The sequence below is a fragment of the Macrotis lagotis genome, chromosome 1 (genome assembly GCF_037893015.1).
Source record: "Macrotis lagotis isolate mMagLag1 chromosome 1, bilby.v1.9.chrom.fasta, whole genome shotgun sequence".
NCBI classification, from domain to species: Eukaryota; Metazoa; Chordata; class Mammalia; order Peramelemorphia; family Peramelidae; genus Macrotis; species Macrotis lagotis.
This window is the reverse complement of record NC_133658.1, coordinates 526691293-526712440: the sequence shown is the minus strand read 5'-3', so window position 1 is coordinate 526712440 and position 21148 is coordinate 526691293. Positions and strand designations below refer to the sequence as shown.

Here is a 21148-nt window from a genome sequence, read left to right as displayed (position 1 = left end):
GTTCTATAAAAATATGAAAATAGAACAAAATGGTAGGAGGGAGAGACTCTTGAAATCTACTTCCTTTCCTCTGCAAAAGTGACCATATGACCTTTACTAGAAACTTCTAATTTCTCTTTAAACTTAATTCCCCACTTTTCTCAAAAAGGACATAGAAATATCACATATATCTCTGCTGAGTATATAAGGATGATTTTTTTTTCAATTTCATAAGTCAATTATGGATAGTTAAAGAAATCATGAGTAATCCCATTAGGAACAGGGAGAAATCACCTGGGATTGGAAGAACAATATATTTCCAGAAGCCACCCTACTTTGCTTTACTTCAGAAAAAGATAAGCCTAATGTAAAGGTGTCAGGTACTTGCAAATCCTGGGTACCAAAGGGAAGTCTCAGAAGATTCTTCAAACCAAATAAGCTTAATACTATTTATGCTTTTCTTTGCCACTATAAATCTCTACTATAGTTCATAACTAGTTATGGTAACATACTGTACTAGCCTATTTTTTCCTCAAGGTAAGTTGAAATGATCTTCCAAGATACTAAGTGTTTTAGGAATAAGATCTTAATGCAAAAAGAATTCATAAAGTGTCAGAACAGAGCATTACAGAATCTAATCACAAAAAATCAAGTCAGAATGTATAATGGAATGTAGGAGCCTTTTTTTCCAAGAAGAAAATGAACAAACATTAACAAGGGATGGAAGTTTTTGCACATATTCCTTCATGGGGGTAAGTTGAACTAAGAGGGAATTTAAAGTGTGCATACTGCAGCTGTAATTGCTTGTTAGTGAGGCTATTCATCTGGAGGAAAGGGAGAGCTTGGGGAGGGGAGACAACTGCATATTCTCACTTACTAGAAATGCTGAAGAGTTCTATTACTGCATACTTGAAGATACAACATGCCCTCTCCTGGGCCTTTATTTCAATACTCAAGAGCATTTTCCTGGCAAAAAACTATAGGCAAAATGCCATCAATTTATAGGCCAATGGACTTTTTTTTCTTAATCTTTCGAAGAATTTCTGAAAAAAAAATTCACAAGTGACTTTTTAAATAGTAGAAAGTTGTGGTCCATCTGATGACTTAAACCCAAAGTGCCCACCCCTTCAAATTACTGGCTTTGAAGTTTATTTGGTGGAAACAAAATGCTGCTTGACCCTTTGAATAACTAGTGCCCTGGAGAAAGGAGAAGTAAGAACACAGTAAGTAGGAAACAGCAATAAAGCAAGAAGGCTTAAGAGATAGTAAGGAAATCATAACAAGCATGTTAGAATTGGTATGTTTTCATTTAAAGGTTAGATTAATTCTGACATGGGCAAATCAGACTTTAACAACCATTTCCCTTCCCACCCCCAATACATTCACCTCTATCATCAACCCTATCCCCCTATTCAATTCCCTTCTCTGAATTATCTTCCTTTATACAAATGTAACTCTCTTTGGTTTATATTTCCATTCCCAGCTCCTGGCACAGGGCTTGGAACACAGTAAGGGCTAAGATATGCTTATTGCCTTGCCTTCTCAATATAATATTGTTTATGTGTTCTCATGATCATACTGGTGCTCATTAATATTTCAAATTCCTATTTCCATGAGGCTATGAAACAAAAGAAGCAAACACTATTTATGATACCAAATCAGGCAGATGAGAATTATTTTAAGTGCTTTTTAAACTACACATATTATAGTAGTTTTTTAAAGTGCTTACTTATAACTATCTAAGAAACTTTAGGATATATAGATCTATGCATGAGAAAATGACAGGATTACATAGTAGTGCTTTGCATAATCAATATTACATTCATATTTCATGATAAATTCCAGAGATCACAGCCATCAGTAAAAATAACACTTACTGAATCAAAATAATGTGTACTTTGGAACCTTGAAGAGCTTTCGGTTTTTAAAACCACCAAGATAACTGATTAGAACAGCACTCTTTACATTCCACTAGTAAAAATGCCAAATGAAAAGTATTTCAATATGGAATTCAGCTCATGAATCAGACATAATGCTACCTCTATGTTAAGAAATCCCAACTGAATAATCCTGAGATAGTGCAAGATCACAGACTTAGATGGTGAAGGGAACTCAGAGGTCATTTCGTCCCTTCATTTTCCAAATGAGGAAACTGATGCCCATATGGGAGTAGTGACTTGTGCAAGGGGACACATGTTGTAATTCCCAGAGCCTCTAGAGAGCTTAGGTGGTTGGTCATCCTTTGCTCCAATTTCCGCCCTAAAAAATTAAGCAGAAAAAATCCAATCTTTTTCCACATGCCCGTTCTCTTCATTCATGAATAAATCTATCATGCCCTCCTCAAATTTTCACTTGTCCAGGTGAGGCATTCAAGTTCCTCCAATTAATCATCATAAGATATGATCTTAAGTTCTTCCAAAGTCCTGGCTGCCTTATGTGAATGCTCCATGACTTACCAATGTCCTTTCCAAAATGTGGGGTTGACCACAACCCTAGAAAAGAGGTCTAAGGGACACTGGAAATGGTCTAAGGGACACTGGAATTATCTCATCACTAGTGAGAGAAGCAATATGGACCAAGATGCAACTATGCATGAAGAGCTGGACTTGGGATCAGGAAAACATGGGATAATACTTTATTTCTGTTAGGTGACCATGAGCAAGTTACTAAACCTTTCTTTGCCTCAGATCTAAAATGAAAAATGTAAAATGAAGATGGTATTTATCTCAGAGTTGTTTTCATGGCTCAAAAGAGATATTTATCAAGTGCTTTGTAAACTTTAAAGCACTAAATAAATCACAGATGTTTGTAATCATCGATTATTATCATTCTTTTTTAATGTACCTAAGAGTCATTAAACTTTTAAGTATTTATTAAGTGTGCTAGAGTTAGGATACAAGAATAAAACAGTTCCTGCCCTCTTAGATTCTAAAATGGGAGATGAAAAGTATATATATTAACGAATATACAGAAAATCACACATAATAAATATAAGAAGCCTAGAAGCTACCCTTTGGACACATGTGACTCTATGTTTAAGCCCATTTTCCCCACAAATCCTATGTGTAATTATGAGAATGTGTCCAAAATTTTTTTTGGGGGGGGGGGGAATATTCTACACCAACTGTTCTTCATTAAACCAACTTAGTGAATATCTGCTTCCAAAAGATAAAAATACATACAGGATGAGAGCAGGGAAGGCTGGAGTAGATGCTAAATCAAGAAAGGCATCATGTGTATGGTAGCTCCTGAGGCAAGTCAGGATTCTTCAAAGGTAAAGGTAAGGGGAAAAAAGTGCAATGCAGACATTAGAGAAAAGCCAATACAAAAGCAGAGAGATAGGAGATGGCATGTTACCTAGGAGGAACAGAAATAAGATCAGTGTGGATGAACTGTAGAAAGCATGAAGAAGAGCAATAACTCTGGGAGGGCAGGCTGTAGTGAGGTTGGAATGAACTTTCAATGTAATTGGCCCCAAGTAATGAGGGAACCACCTGATTCCCTGAGCAAATAATCAATATTGGTCACACCTGTGCTTCATACATACAGGCAGTTGTGTGGAGGGTGGATTCAAGACAGGAAAAAAGTGAGGCAAGGGAGAACAGTTTGCAATCATGTGTAAGCAAAGAGAAGGAAACAGACCTGAAAGATACTGGGGAGGGAGAATCTTACTCACTGATTAGTTTATAGAGGAAGGGGAGAATGAGGACCAGAGAGCAACACTGATGGTTTCCAAACCTGGTTAACTGGAAGGATGGTGGTACCAATAGAAATAGGCAAGTTAAGAAGTAAAGTAGGTTTTGGGGAAAAGTGATTTCTGTTTTCAAAATGTTGAATTTTAGATGCTTCTAGAGCCTCCAGTTCAAAATGCCAAGCAGACAATTAATAATATAGGGCTTCTAAAGAGACACTAAGGTTACATAAGTAGATCTCAGTCATCATTCATACAGATAAGTAAATCCAAGCCATTGTTGAGTTCACTAATTGAGTGCAGAAAAGAAGGAGGGCCAAAGGGCATAGTAAGGATGATTATACAACAAAGAAGTCTGGGAAGGAAGTCATATGCAGAAGAGGAGCCAAGAGAAAAGGATAACCAAAACCCCTGAAAAGAGAGACTATCAAAGGAAGGATGGTCAACAGTGACAATTGCTATAGAGAAGTCAAGAAAAGATGAGACCTGAGAAAAGGCTCTCAAATTTTGGAAATTAAGAAATCACTGATTGTCTGTCAAATAAGGGATGGCTGAACAAATTATTATGTAACAGAATATTATTGTATTTCAAGAAATGATGAAAGGGATAGTTTCAGAGAATCTCGGGGAGACTTGTATGAAGTGGTGTGAAGTAAAATGAGCTAAACCATGAATGTAACATTGAAAAAAAAATAATGTTAAAAGACTTATGAACTCTGACCAAAGTGTATCAAATCAAGGCTCCAGAAGACTAATGAAAAAGCACTTGACATATCTCCTGTAAGACGGGTAATGGACTCAAATACAGAATGAAACAAGAATTTAAGGACATAGCAAATGCATCAATGTTTTTTGCTTGACTATATTTATTACTAGGATTTTTCTATTTTTAAGAAAACTGTGGGATAGAAAGAAATGGGAAACAGGATTGCCAAATAAAAGAAAGGAGACATATTGGAGTATTTTTTAAAATTCACAGAAGAAAAACAAAGTTCAAAAGAAATCTTAGAGAATCATGACAGCTATATATAAATAACAAGGTGAATTTGCTATATACTTTTTAAAAAAAGCAAGCTGTACATAATAGATTTGGGTTTTCACATATAATTCTCTTATATTGATATTTTTAAATAAGGAAATGATCTCTTTTTTGGTGATGATTAAATTTAGATGGTTAAAATAAGGAGATCATTAGTTAACTCTGGAGAGGATAATTTCAGTTAAGGGATGAGGTTATAGTTGTTTTGGAGGTTGTTTTCAGTCATGTCTGACTCTGTGACCCCTTTTGGTTTTTTGGGGGGGAGGTCAAAATAATGAAATGGTTTACTATTTTCTTCTCCAGCTTATTTTACAGATGAGGAACTGTGACAAATATGGTTTCAGTGACTTGTCCAGGGCTCACTTGACTAGTAAGTGTCTGAGGCCAGATTTGAACTAAGAAAATAAATCTTCCTGATTCCAAGCCTATCTGCTATGCCAACTAGTTACTCTTAACAGGAAAAAAAAAATTGAGAAGTGAGAATAAGAAGAAATGAGGGTCACAAAGTGGACAGTTTTTTAGAAGTTTGGCTATATAAAGAAGAGATATAAATTGACTGAGGATTTGGGGTAGGTAAAGTCTCTCAAACTGAAATATCATCAAATTATAGTATCAGATTTGCTTGAGCAAGGGGAGGTTAAGTGACCTGCTCACAGTAACAGGCAATAAGTGACAGGGAAAAGACTTGACCCATGTCTTCTTGACCCCACTGTAACCAGACTGCTCAAAGATGGTAGAGATGATCAAAATGGCTTGGTTGTCACATCACACTATTGACTTAAACTAATCTTCTAATACACTTAAATCCCTAGATCTTTTTCAGGTAAATTGTATTCTAACCATGCACCTTCCATCTGTACATGGGATGTTAATTTTATGAACTTAGGTGTAAGACTATATTTATACCAATATAATTTCATCTTATTAGATTTGATAAGTTAGTCAATAAATATTAAACATCAGCTGTGTCCTAATCACAGTGCTAAATGCTGGGAATACAAAGAAAGGCAAAAGACAAATCCCCCTCTCCCCCCCCCTTTGAGAAGTTCCTAATCTAATGAGGAAGATAACATGGAAACAACAATGTAGGAACAACTCAATATAAGATAAATAGGAAATAATGAACAGAAGGAAGGCACTAATAACCAATGATTTAGACTATTGAAATACTTTTGGATCCTAACACTGTCATCCAGCATGTAATCCATTACTTCTGGTTCTGAGCAACCTACAAATTTGAGAGCATCATCTTTACCTTAAAATCCAAATCACTGATTAAAGAGGTTAAACAGAACCCTGAGGCCTTGTACTAGGGACCTTCCAAAACATGATCAGTGGCTACTCTTGATACAGTCATTCAGCTAGTTCCAAATCCACATCTCTTAACCACAAGAACTGCTATCCAAATAAGATAAGGACAGTACTTTTGATACGGCTAGTAACCATATCAAAAAAAGTAAATGAGATTAGTCTGCCCTAACCTTTTCTGAAGTCATGATGGTTTTTTGGTGGTCACTGCTTCCTTTTCTAAATGTTTACTAACCATTCCTAAAAATATGTCCTAGGATTTTTATCAAGAATATAAGTCAAACTCATTAGTCTATAGGTTTTGGACTCCATCTACTTAATTTTTTAAATCAAGATATTTATTTTCTATTCTAACAGTAGCACCTTCATTTTCTGTCATAGTACAGTGATCACTGACAGTGATGTAGCAATTATATCAATCAGTTCTTTCAATAGCTTAGGATGTAGTTCATTTGGGACTGAGGATCTCAACTCAACATGGGTAGCTACATGCTCCTTCACTGGCTCCCAACCTATCTTGGGATTTCAACTATCAATTAATCACTTTCATTTTGACCTCCAATTCAAAGATTCTTCTTTCTTGTTTTGTTTTTACATTGAATCTATAATTTCTTCCCAATGAGGAAACTCCCTCTATCAACACAGATAGACAATTAACTACAGCTTACAGTCTTAGAATATTGTTTAGGACATAGGAGGCTAAATGATTTGCCCACAGTGAATGATTCAGTGTGTGTCAGAGAAGACAATCAAACTGGGTGTTTGGTTTCTAAGGCCAGCTATTTACACACTATGCCATACTGCCTCACCAACAATTATCCTTTCTGGTGAGGACAAACAAAAACAAAAAATAGAAGCAAAATCAGAGTTAAGTAGTTCAGTTTTCTCTTCATCATACATTAGCATTCATCATAAGCATAGACTCTGTCCTCATCAGTCCTCCCAGTTTCCTAAACATTCTGGATGTATATTTTTCCAGTGTGAAAAAAACTATCTAGACTAATAGATCTCAACCCCTTTATAACTCAATAGTTTGTTTTGGAGAGTAACTATGGTCAAAATGGCCATACCTGTTGATGGGATTCTCCAGACTCAGCTATACTGGTTATCTAAAAACATACATACAAATCATCTGGAAACCCATAAACAAAACCTTTCCAAGTTGGTGAAATTTACCAAAGCTCATCCTCTATAGGAAAAACCTGCAAGAACTCCAAGTCGCCATCAATGAGGCACTGAGGTGGCTGAATGATAAATTAAAAAGCTGCACTGGGATTCAGAAAGATCTGAATTAAAATGCTACCTAAGTCACTTGCTAGCTGTAAGACTGGTCAAATCATAGAACAGACACATCTGCCTCAGTTTCCTCATCTGTAAAATGGAATAATAATAGCACTTGCCTGTAAAATTGTTATAATGATCAAATGAGATACTGGTAAAAAAAAGTTTTCAAAAACTTTAAAGCACTCTATTAAATTACTAAATTTCAGTGGAAATTATAAAAAGTAAAGTGACCTCATTGTCTTACCTGGTTTTTATCATTATGATCACTAGGTAGATAAACATTCAACTGAGATAATGTAAATTTCTTTTACCTGTAAAATGAGAAAATTAACCCAAATGCCCTCTTAGGTCTCATTAATCTTTAAAATTCTATGAATCTTGAACCAGAGTCCATCATCTTTTTAATAAGATGCAATTTGTTAGTAATCTGATGCTGGATTCCTCATCAGAATATTTTAAAATGTATAAAATATATAGGATTGCAAAGTAAACCAAATGTACAGAAATACAATTGTCACACTATTAAAAAACCAGTTCCCCTTTCCTAGAAACAGGACCCCTGGTTCAGAAGGATAAAATAAAAGTTAAGTGTCATAGGTTGCCTACACTAGGGTCAATGTGGTACTGTGGAAAAATGGTGAATTTAAAATCAGAAGTCCTGGGTTAGTGACCTGATTTTAATGCCATCACAGATGGTAGCTTACACCTATAATTTCTGCTTACCAGGGAAGTTAAGAACAGTGGCTCTTTTGAGTTCAGAAGATCTGAGTGAAGTGGGCTAAGTCACTTGGTGCTATGGTAAGGGAGATGGGGGCAGAAAGCAGATTACCTAAGGATTTCGAGATTGGAAATCAAGTGAAAGCTCTCTTGCAAATCAGAGTAAATGGCATCATCTCTACCCCTCTGATCTTTAGCCAGGGCAAGAAAGGGAAACATAGTCTTTAAAAAATTAAAAAAGAGGACAGGTAGGTGATGCAGTGGATAGAGCACCTTGGAGTCAGGAAGATCTGAGTTCAAATAAGATCTCACACACTTAATAATTACCTAGCTATGTGACCTTGGGCAAGTCACTTAATCCCACTGCCTTTTCAAAACAAACCCTGCCAAATAAAAAAGAATCATTTATACAAGGACTGACAAGTATAACTCAAAGAACATTCAAATTGGGAGGCAGATGTGAACTTGATTCAGATCCTACCTTCCAAATGTATATGAGACCATGAATAAAAAAAACATTTAATCTCTCTTAGCTTCAGTTTATTCATCTGTAAAAGAGGGGCTGTACTACCTATATCAGAGAGATATTATGAAGATCAAATGACATGATATGTGCAGAGTGCTTCTCAGATCTTAAAGTAATCTATAAATGGTAGCTATTGTCATTATCATCGTCGTCGTCATCATCAGTATCAGTAGTAGTAGTGATAGGAGGAAGAGATGGAGGAGGAGAAAGAACTAGGGATGCTTAGACTATTGAAGATAAAACCTGTTGGAGAAGCTACTTGAGTAGTCTTTGAGTATTTGGAATAGTAGATTTGTTCTTCTTGGATCCAGAAACAGAATTAGGCATACTTTAGGTGCAAAAACACTGCATTCTTTGGTACCAAAATACATGAATAAGCAGTTCCATATAGACATAGTTCAAGAAGGGGACAACAAACAAACATCATTTTAGACAAGTATAATTTTAATATACAATTCTATCATGAGTAGATTATATGTAGAAAATAGTTATATTATCTCTTTTTTTGTTTGAGGTAATCAGGATTAAGTGATTTGTCCAGGGTCAAACAACTGCTAAGTATCTGAGGCCACATTTGAACTCGAATCCTTCTGACTCCAGGGTCAGTGCTCTATCCACTGCCTGACCAAGTTGTCCACACTATAAAACTTGTTCAAAAAAAATTCCAAGGATTTCATCACTGAGGAAGAAGAATATTCCACAGAGCTTCTAGAGCTCAAAAAAAATCTACAATAGGTGCCATGGTATTCTGATATTTTAATTTGTCAATAAAAATAGTAGCACTTTTAAGGTTTATAGAGATGATCCCCTCACAATAATCCTGGAGAGGTAGTAGCTGGTATGAGTATTTGAATAAACTGAGGTAGAGAGAGGTCCAACTGATTTACCTATTGTGACAAAGCTAATATATGGTAAAGCCAGCATTTGAACCCAGCTCTCATGAGGACAAATTAGTTTTGTGGTTTTATGTGTGAGACACTTTTTTAAAAAGCTGCTAACCATTTGGCAAAACCTTTGGGTTTGATTTTTACATGCTCAGAATTCATTAAGAACAACTTGATGATATTCTAAGTATTTTCTTAAAGAAAATATTGGATTAAATAACATGACCAAGTCCTTCTAGACACAAGCAAATCTTTAAACAGCATGTACTGGACATATGAACTTCATAGTGCTAAATGGCAGGTTTTAAAAACAAAAGTAATTATTCACATAATTTTCAAGGAAAAAACAAGGAGATGTATTTAGACATATTTTGCAATGTTTTTTAATTGCAAGTCATGAATTGTATCATTCTTATTTCATTCAGATTTAATTACTAGATGGTGAGAATAGGGGTTGCCAAGTTGAAACTAGTAGTTTTCAAATTAATTTATTTTAAGCCCTGGAAATGTAAAGGTTTTCTTACCTAGAGACTGGTAGAGTTCAGTCATTTTGGGATGATCCCAGCAGGTTGTTTGGGTCTCATGGCTAAAACACAAAAAAAAACATGAAGGAAAAATATTTTAGAATTTATAACTTCAATTGATAGAAGAGAAGAAGATATTGTCTGGTTTGGAACCATCTGTTACTTTTCCTTCAAAGAATTTCCATATTTAAAATGTGTATAATTTGATGAAAAGTGTTCACTTTAGGAGCAGAAGAAAAACATAATTTTTTACCCCAAATGTAAAAGTACTGTTTAATTAAAAAGGATACTGTTTTCCCACAATGTAGCTATAACTTTTTGTGAACCCCATCCCTGATAAAATAATATATGTGCTTACTCTTGAAAACAAAACTGTTATGTATTCAATGACTGAACTTCAGAGGTACTCACCAAATGGAGTACCAAACCAAGTTTTAAACTTATAAGGACAACAGACAATTTATTACTGTTTAAAACTTTCAAGAATATTGCTAACAGCCTAATATTTAAATCTTTGCTCATTATATATCTTTAAAATCTACTTTTTTCTCTTCTTTCTCCTCTAAATATTCAGATATCAAATCAGTTATTTTTATATTTCATTTGGAATTCAATTGGAATTCAATTTGGAATTCAACTACAAGTTAAAATTCTTGTAAAATTCTAAGTTTCACAAAAAAGATCCTGTCTCCTCTTTTACTTCCTCAAAACCTGTCTTTATAACACAGTTTTCCATTACTACACTTTCTCCATGCATCCTGGAAAATGAATGGTGAATTCACAGCTCTCTTCCATTGCTGGAACACTAGCTAACTTTGGTTGTGGGCTATCATTTTCTGTTTCTGAAAAGAACAAAACTCCATTGTCCCTGAATTCTATTATGGGTATAAATCAGGGAGAGTTATCTACATATATTTTTTCTCAGATTAAACCTTTTATATAAAAGGTCAAAGAGTCATATTTCCAGTTTCCAAGGAACACATGATAAAATAGTGATAAACTAAAATGAAGCATAAAGGTATCCTTATATATATACTATCTGTGCAGGATTTCACCCCTCCTAAACCCCCCCCTTTACCCATTCCAGTCTTTTTTTTTTGTGAGCCTGAAATCTGGGTATTTATATTAAACATGCCCAAGCAGAGTACATGAGGCCTACTCAGAGAGGAAAAGAGGACTAATGATAGTTACATAGCTCTGAAATTACCTTTGCCTAAAAGAACACTTCTTCTTTGTGTACTTTTAGTCAACACAATATTGATTATCTGACAGTCAATCTCTTCCACAGACAAGTAATAAGCTAATTATATATAATGATACCTACCTAGGTCTTTCAGCATATGAGATAATGTATGGGGAAAGTGTTTGAAAGTTCAGTAAGATATTGAGGCAGTAGTGGGTGGGGAAAAGGATTTAAATTTGTTGTCAAAAGACCTAGATTTGAGCTCTAGATCCTGCCACTTACTAGCATTTCTAAGTGGAAGAGTCAAGGTAAGATCCTCCCTCTTGTCAGATCATGGGCAAGTCACAACCTCTCTGAGCTTCAGTTTCCTCATCTATAAAATGGAGCCAATAATACTTTCATGGCTTGTCTCAAGGGTTGTAAATCATGAACAAAGTGCACAAAAAAACCATGAGTTTTGTGGTTATTTAAAGTCACATCTTTAGTAAGCTCTTCTAAATATAATATAAATTCTCCTAAAAATATAGTGTTGATCAAATATGAGCAGCTTCAAAAACCTCAGGCAAAGTCACTTCAATCTCAGACTTTCAGTTTCTGATCCATAAAATAAAGGGGTTGAATAAGATGCTCTGAAAGGTTCCTTCCAGCTCTAAAATTCTATCAATTCTCTAACTGCTCCGATGATATGCTTTTTACTGGAAACTGTGGGTTTCTGGTTGCTATTTATCCACAAGTCAAGAGTACCAAACTGATTGGGGGGGGGGGTGATACCCTTCCAAGCATCTCAGTTTCTATATAAGTATTTCATCTCAAGAAATGCAAGAAGAAATGATTATACATCAATAGTAGATGATGCTCTTTGATAAATGAGGAGAGCACCACTGCTACAAAATAGATATAAGGGGCTACCACCACCAAAAACCACATCTCAAAGACCACAAAAGATAGTCTCTGGAACTAAGGGGTTCAAAGCGAAGCATTCTGCTTGTAGGAAGCCCTGTAACCCAGTTGCTAAGAATGCTGGAAAGGTTGTCCAGCTGTAAGAATAGGGGTGGATTCTGATAGTACTTTATATGCAGAGCACAAGAAGGCTGCAGCTATTTCACTCCATCGAAAAAGTGGTGCCTATTCTTGAACATTTTTAGCTCAGAAAGTTATCAACAATTCCATAGACAAGTGCAGCTCAAGAAAAGGTTAGATTCCATTGAGACTATACTTCATGTGCCTCTCTGCCATTTCCAAAGGCCATATAATTGTGAGCACTGGGCTTGGTGAAGGAGAGAAACAGGTAAAGGAAAATGTATGCCTAGGTATCTTTATAGACACTTATTATAAACATTATATGAAGTAAAATGTCAATTCAGCAATTCAGTACAATTTCAAGTCCATTTGGGAACACTATAGCATCTTTAATAGATCTGCAGAGAAATGTTTGCTAGAGTTGATAAAGCTGGCAAACAAATCCTTCAAAAAGCTAATAGTTTATGGTGGTCCTGGAAAGAGTCAAAGAAAATTGTAATAGGGTTCCTTAACAGCATATGAATGAAATAGCTGGAAAAAGATAAAAGAATTGCAGCAAAACAAATCCCCAAAAGCACCAAGGATATAATAAAAACAGGAATAAATATTCAAAGACTACAAACTTCAAAAGAGAAGTACACTAATACAATTTCCAGGATTCTTACTTAGCTTCCAGATGTTAACCTTTTCTGGATTTCCTTCAGGAGAAATACTTTAGCACTTGATAGAAGTTGTTTTTAAGTTATAAAAAATATAATAACAAAGCTTGTTTCACTTAAGTCTATCAGTTAGTTGAATTTAAATTTCCTTTTCTGAGGACAGAATGAAAACCCAAGTACACGATACCCTTTTACAGTGAGCAATTCTCAGTTAATCTCTGGTAACTGGAACATAGGATACATTATATAAAGAAATACCTAATCCAATTCTCAAACAAATTGTTTAGACAATCTTCTTCACCCCCTACTCAAAACTTTTGATCAGAAATGCAAATAAAGACAGGAAGAACAACCACCCCCACACACACAAATTTTGTTTTTCATTGATTCAGTTCTAGGTACAGGTAAGAGAGAGAAAGAAGTGGACGGAAGTGGCCCAGAGAAGAGACTTTATTCAAAAACTGACTGGATATATATATATATATATATACATATATATATGCATATGCATATATATGTATATATATATGTATATATATGATGTATATGTGTGTGTGAAATTTGTGTCTAGTACAAAATGAAATATTTTTAAATCAAGTAAATTATAATTTTATTTTGTAGAGACAATTTGAGTGGTTAATTGCTACCTAACTTCCTACCTGTCTCCTCTCCCCTTTTATAATCTGCTATGAAATCAAAAGGCATTGCAGAAGATTTCATCCTAAAATAGGACAAGTCAAATGTCTTAGATAGAAAGTGCACTGAATGATGCTGCTGGCTAAATCTGCATTATCCTTTTCTACACTATAACATTCTGGACATCACAGATTCCAAAGCCCAGTATTTCTTAATGTTCACAAGGGTGTCCATACATAAAGAAGTGCAGAATCAAGGCAAGTGGCCTGAATAATCTAAGTCAGAAATAGTGTCATCTTAAATAAACAGGTAACAGAATACTAGGCTATAGTGGGGTGCAGGGGGAAAAGCTTGATTTTGGCGACTACCTCAGTTCTCCTTTTCCTACTTTCACCCATGTTCCTCTAGGCTACACCTGTCTAATCAATAACCAAGAAAAACCAAAATCTATGGCTATATTGTAGGAATATAGTATTTTTAAATGATTTGGAACTTATCATGGCTCAAGATTGAGATCCCAAGCCTAGAAACAGAACAGTATTCCTCTATTAGGGCAGGACTCCATAAATAATCCTTTAAAAATTATTCCTATCATGCAAACCTTTTACAATTATTACTGAATTTAGTCTTGGTGGCATCAAAGTCTCAAATCTTCATGTCTAAGGGTCTTCCTTTTAATTTACTTGTACATGACAAGAAATTTTCTTTCCCCTTTATTTAAGCATGCAAGAAGAACCAGATGTGTACGAGAATAGCAAATCATCTAATGTGACAAAAAACTTCAGCGACACCTACTTGCCAATAATTAGAAATTAAAGTATTACTCCACAGTGCACAGCATTGACCTAATTTCCTACCACACAATTTAGATTCTCTCTCACCTTCTTTAGTTTCAAGTAGTGTGCAAGGTTATTATAACAGTCTCAGAGCTGCTGTCAGAGCTAGAATAATCCTATTTACTGGAATTGTTCTTTTAGTTTCTTACAACTAACATTAAGCACTTTTTAAAAAGTAACAATTTTTTGTTACTGTTGTAGGGAAATGGCGGTTGCCTAATTAAAGTAAGATTTCTCTGCCACCATTCATATTGCGCTGAAATATTTCGAACAGTTGCCTTTTTATATCTTTCTGCTACTTCCTAGGGAGAAAACTAATCACTATGCAGTGATATAAAAAGGTAGTATTCTCTAGTGGTTTGCAGAGGATTAGAGTTTGTCTTCATATATAAACCTAGAGCCCATTGATCCACATACAAAAATGATTTCCCTTTAATCTGGGGATCAGACTGCTTTTGAAAGAAAACTTGGTTTTTGTATGCCCTACTGGCTCTGGCTAAGTTATTGGAATTCTAGGGAGCAAGGGGAAGAACATATATTGAAAAGTTTTTGCTAAATGCTGATGGAGGGAATAGTGGTAGCATGTCAAATTAAGCATTATCTTCCCACCCCACCCCCCATGCCTTTTTCCTCCTTCTCCTGGATCTTCAACATTTATTTTCCTTTGTATCCTGTCAGGGACCAAGCAGACCGCTCCGTGGTCAAAGCTCTAACCCTTCCAGCTGTTCCTCCTCCACGCATCTATTTGCTTTTCAAAGCTTATCCCCCTCTACTTTGGCCAAAGCAATTCCACCGCAGGGTCTGGTCGAATCCAAGATCAAACAATGATGACTGCGACCGATTCTACGGTGATCAGGGTCAAAGACCCTTTAACATCACGGTTTCTCTTCTACTCCCTTGGCTTCCCAGAGTAGTTGCTTTAAGCCGGGGGTTGAAGCTAAAACTTTAGCTAAGGAGAGGGGCTGGGAACAAAGGTGTGTGCAGGTGGAAGACACAGGGGTGTCGAGTCCAGGCTACAGTAACCATTATGGGGGGTGGGGGTCCTGCCTCTGAAATCAACTGTTTCAAACACTCTGATAAGCGCCCTTCCCAGGTAAACATGGCTCCTGTGGACCGGTAACGAAACACCTTGTAGCATTCCTTTCACACAACTGAATAAAATGTAACCCCGGTAGCACTTAAGGAATTTAAAGAGAATTGCAATTAAATCGAGTCAATAAACACTCGGCCCCAAACTTAAGCATAAACTTTACTTTGCTGCCATCCGTCAGCTTGGGAGGTGAAAGTGGGGGTGGGGTGGGGCCGGGGGTGAGTGGAGGGGAGCGGAGCTGGCCGTCTCCCACCCAGCCCCAAAGGAAAAAGAGAAGGGGAGGAAAAAACAAGCCTCCATCCTCTCTCTGGCCCGTCCTCGGCTTCCTGGCCGCGCTTCGGGGTTCTCGCTGGGGTATTGAATGCACATCTGCAAGTCTTACGTGTCCCAACCGGGCAATTCCGGCGGCACCGGCCCCAGAGGCCGCGAGGTCCTCCGAGCCCCCCGGGGCCGGGGGCGGCGACCTGAGGTCCGGAGCGGGGCCGCAGCCGGCCTCGGGTCCGGGCCCCCCGCGGCGGGCGGGCTGCCTCCCCACGCTCCGGGGCTCGCGCCCGGGAACCCGAAGCCCTCCCCAGGCGCTCCCGGAGCCGGGCCGCGGGGGGAAGGGGAGGGGAGGGGGCGGGGCGGGGTCCCCGGGAGAGCCGGCGCCCCCGCAGCGGAGCCCAGGGAAGGGTTAAGCCCGGCCCGGCCCCCCGCGGCCAAGGCGAGCACCTGCAGTGGCGACCGGCAGACCGCGGCTGGGAGCGGGCTCCCTCCCGCGGCGCCCCCCGCCTCCCTCCCCCGAAGCGGTCCCCAACTTTCGGTCACCTCTAACCACCCGGGATCTCCCCGCGCCCGAGCCGAGCCACAAGTGCAAAGATTCCAGCGAGAGGCGCCGTCTCAGGCTGCGAGCCACGATGCACTCACCCTTTGAGTTGTTCCCTCATCGCTGCGAGAGCCCGGGGACCGGGGAGGCAGGGCGGGGGGCGGCAGAGAGACGCAGGGAGAGAGGGAGCGAGCCCGCGGAGAGTCCCAGCCTCGGCCCGGCCCCGGGAACTCCAGCACCGCCGGAGCAGAGGGGAGGACTGCGGTGAAGCCGACGTTACTGGGCTAAGGGCATTCGGGGGAGGGAGAGCTGCAGGCTAGACAGGGTGGAGCTACAGCTTCTGCTCCTCCCCCACCTAGTGAACCTGATAACTAAAGAACTCCAAGAAACAAAACAGTTGGAACTAAAAAAAAAAAAAGAAAAGAAAAAAGGAGGGAGATTTAAGGTAGAACTAGGAACTGGCTGGCAACACAGCCGCTCTGCAAAGAACCCCTTAAAGCACATCTAGACTACTTGTTGCCTCCTGCCTTAATCCATGACCTAGGTGCCAATGACCTCATTCAACATGATTAAGTGTGTGGGTTGGGGTGTTTTCATTTTAAGGAAAGAAGGGGAAAACCCAACCTTAGCCCCCCCCCATCTTCAGATGAAAGATTAAAGCGGAGATAGATCAGGACATGGAGTTCATTGAAATCTGAAATGGACCCTGAATGCTGTTGAGGACGGGGGCTTTCATTTAGAAACACTCTATAAGCCGTGTGACCCGACTCCATCAACTTTGTGTGGGGTATTTCTTATATTTTAATTTTTGAGAATGATTTTAGAAATTTAGAAATTAAGCGATTTAGGAAAAAACTTAAGGGGGGCTAGGTGGCGCAGTGGATAAAGCACCGGCCCTGGAGTCAGGAGGACCTGGGTTCAAATCCGATCTCAGACACTTCATAATTACCTAGCTGTGTGGCCTTGGGCAAGCCACTTAACCCCACTTGCCTTGCAAAAACCTAAAAAAATAACCTTAAGGGGGCTAGGGTCTCAAATTGGCGACCGGACAGAGAACTGTGATTTCATTAGTTTATCTTTTATCAATTCAATTGGACATCTCATCTACCATATATACTTTTTTTGGGGGGGGAGGTTGCAAGGCAATGGGGTTAAGTGACTTGCCCAAGGTCACACAGCTAGGAAATTATGAAGTATCTGATGAGGATTTGAACTCAGATCCTCCTGACTCCAGGGCATGGTTGCCCCTACAATATGTGTGTGTGTGTGTGTGTGTGTGTGTGTGTGTGTGTGTGTGTGTGTGTGTGTGTATATATATATATATATATATATACTTAAGAAAGTTACCTAGGGAGCAGCTAGGTGGCATGGTGGATAGAGCACCAGCCCTGGACAACTGGACACACCTGTGTGTGTGGGCAAGTCACTTAACCTCATTGCCCTGAAAAAAAAAAATTGCCCAGACATTTTTTTTTCAGAGTGATACCAATAATGGAGGACTTGGACCCAGATCTTCTAAACTGAAATTATTTTAATTCCCTAAATCACAATGTTTTTGTAAACTGATGCTCTTCTCTTTTTTTAAGCTATTTTTTAAGGCAATGGGGTTAAGTGACTTGCCCAAGGTCATACAGCAAGGCAATTATTGTGTCTGAGGTCAAATTTGAACTCGCGTCCTCCTGACTCCAGGGCCAGTGCTCTGTCCACTTCGTCACCTAGCAGACTTTACTGATTCTCTTCTGAAAAAAAAAACATGTTTCAATCTTGGGGAGATTCTTGAAAAGAATGCCTTCTTAATAATTTCTGCTTCATAAATGAAATGCTTAATTTTTAATACTCTTTTAAAAAGAGGTATTTCTATTTCTACATGCATTTTTAGTAGCTTTTCTTTTCCCCTAAATCCCCTTTTTTTGTTGTTGTTAATTTTCTTTCCTTTTCACCTTTTTAAATAGCATTCAAGTACCTGGGTTCACCCCTCTGCCATAAACACTCTGAATAGGGCTTTGTTCATAAAATGAAAACTGCTTTGGTCATATTTTGCCTTTACAGAATTTTTAAAGATGAGGAATAAAGGCAATTCAGATAGTAATATGATGATGAAGCAGCAACCAGGATTAAAACCTAAATCTTTTGAGTCCAGAACCAGCATTCTTTCCAACCCTCATGATCAGAGAAATGTTTGGGGGGGGGGGGGAGAAGAAAGAGAAAGAGTCAGAGAGAGAGAGGGAGAGAGAGAGAGAGAGAGAGAGAGAGAGAGAGAGAGAGAGAGAGAGAGAGAGAGAGAGAGAGAGAGAGAGAGGTGTCAACTACATTTAGATACAATAGTGCATAGATTTTGAGTATGCTTCTGGGGAGTTATACCTTTCTACCATATCTCCAGTGAAACAGAAGCAATAATCAAGTAGGAATGATTTAGAATCCTATCATCACAGCATGCAGAACCGAAAGGGTCCTTAGAAATCACCTAATTAAACCACCTCATTTTACAGATTAGGAAACTGAGGCTCAACAGGAATGATTATGACCGAGATTACACAGTCACAGAGCCAGAATATTAACAGATCTTGTTTGACTTCAAAGCTCTTTCCATTATAACACACAACTCTACATCAGCTAGCCAGTGCTTGGAATCTATCAAGAAAATTTATTTTAACATGTTAATAAAGAATAAAATTTGCAAATATTTGAAGCGAGGTATTTGGTGTTTATAGTTATGGTATGATGTGACATCTTGTCATTTTTATCTTCTTTCAAAGATCATCTCAAGATTAACAAAGTCTGATATTTCCATGAGATTTAAATTGTTGAAGTACATGTTCTAAATTCCCATCTGCAAGGCTATTAAAGATTATACCTTGGAGTGGCAAAAATATTCAAAAATGAAAAATAACAAGGGAGCATTCTTCAAGCTATAAAATTTGACAGATGGTTATCCTTAAAATAAATCTTTAGAATTTTTTAAAACTGTGGATATATGTACATAAAAACTTATCTTTTTTATATGAAAATACATATTGAAGACTTGGGATTTTTTTCATTTTTTTACTGAGTACTCAAAGTAGCAGTAAGAAATTATCTATACATCTATATCTATATCTATCTATCTATATATATCTCAATATAGTTTCTTCCTTTCAATCTAAGAAGTTCTTTGCTTTGGGGATTAAAAAAATCTAGGTAATATAATTGCTATATCTTCAGCTAATATATATATATATATATCTATGAATTGATATGTCTTCATCTACTATATATTATATATATATGTATGTACCTATACTTTGTTGTCTACATTTATTATCTCCATAAATATATAATAGTTGCTTTGGAAGTATTATCTTTCTCAGACTATATTCCACAGTAGCAACAGTGATACTGTGTGATATTAATAGTTGCATGACAAAATGTCCATGTTAGGCAAGTTTATCCCTCTAAAATAGTAAATATGATTTTCTGCATATAAAATGATAATATGAAGCACTTTATAGTAAAAGAAATTCATAACAATTCTATTATGCTATAGTATTTTCAGATTTCTTTTTATTTTGGGGAGAATTCCACAGGTTCCATATATTTCAAGTCCAAAAGTATTCAGGGCTTATTTTTGGAAAAAAAAATCTTATTATAGAATAACACTAGCATCATATGCATTATCTTTAGAATTAGTTAATTCTTCCAATTATATAGTCACTTCTCTCTTCAAAAAAATCTTTTGCTCAAGGGTTTAATGACTTCTCAATTATCTTTCTTGAGCTAACAGTAGCATTTGACACTATTAACCACTCTTTCCTTCTGGGTAGTCTCACCTTCTTGGTTTTTCATGAGGGTATCATCTTGAGATTCTTCTATTTGTTTGACCTTTGTTTTGTTTTTGCAAGGTAATGGGATTAAGTGACTCGCCCAAGGTCACAACTAGATGATTATTGTATCTTAAAAATTAAGAAATTAAGAGTTGGACTCGGGTCCTCCTGACTCCAGGGCCAGTGCTCTATCCACTATGCCACCTAGCTGCCCCTTGACCATTCATTTTTATTTTTGGCATTATTTTTATTTTATTATTCCACCATTTGGAGGATGCTATTCCACATACCAAAATAAGCTTCCATATCAATGAGTATTTTAATGCAAAAATGATGCCAAAATTACACATTAACCTGGCTTGCTATTTAGAATTTTAGATAAATGTGGGCCAAATGGCTTAAATTTCAATACTTGATTTTAATGTTGATCACCTGACACAATTAGAGCAATTTACCATAAAAATCAGGGACATAAAATACCATGTTCCCTTATATACTGTAGATGTCTCTTCCAGGCAGAGGTCAAGCAGGCAGCCAAATGCCTTAAGTTAGGCTTTTAACCTGTCAGGTGAGACATTTTCCAAATGTCACATTCTGGGAAACTGAGTCAGAAAGAGTCCAATCTTAGAACTTGTTCAAAAATTGCTCTTTCAGATCTTTTCCCAATGAATTTTTTTCACCTGCAATGTCCAAAATTTCCCTGGGTTTTCTGGTTTCTATAGACTATGACCCACCAATACTTCTTTGACACTTACATTTCAGACTCAGGATACAAGGCCAATTCAGTCCCATGAAGTCTTTTTTTTTTAGGTTTTTGCAAGTCTTTTTTTTTATTGTATTTATTTTTTTAATTTATTTTTTATTCTCATTTTGTACAAATGTTTTTCTTTACATTAATAAAATATACTTGTTTACAAGTAAACAAAATACCCCTCCCCCCCTGAATATAGATAGACTTGCTTGGGCAAAAAAGTAAAGGGGGAGAAAAAAAATTAAAATTAAAAAAAATAATAGTAATAATTGTAGGTTTGGCCAGGTGGTGCAATGGACGAAGCACCAGCCCTGGAGCCACGAGCACCTGAGTCCATATCCAGCCTCATAAACCCAATAATCACCCAGCCATGTGACATGCAAGCCACCCGATCCCCACTGCCCTGCAAAAACCAA

General features: G+C 37.4%; 1 protein-coding gene across 10 annotated transcripts in view; it reads right to left on the bottom strand.

Annotated features, from left to right (window-relative positions):
* The window catches only part of DMD (dystrophin), a 2282785-nt gene that overhangs the window by 125870 nt on the left and 2135767 nt on the right, over positions 1-21148 (bottom strand). For 8 of the 10 annotated variants that reach the window (XM_074220296.1, XM_074220284.1, XM_074220285.1 and 5 more), the window contains one exon: positions 9953-10014. In XM_074220296.1, the coding sequence (XP_074076397.1) occupies positions 9953-10014 (62 nt within the window). Of the gene's footprint in view, positions 1-9952; positions 10015-16282; positions 16408-21148 lie in introns of those variants that run through there. The other 2 variants (XM_074220290.1, XM_074220292.1) reach the window with 2 other exon arrangements.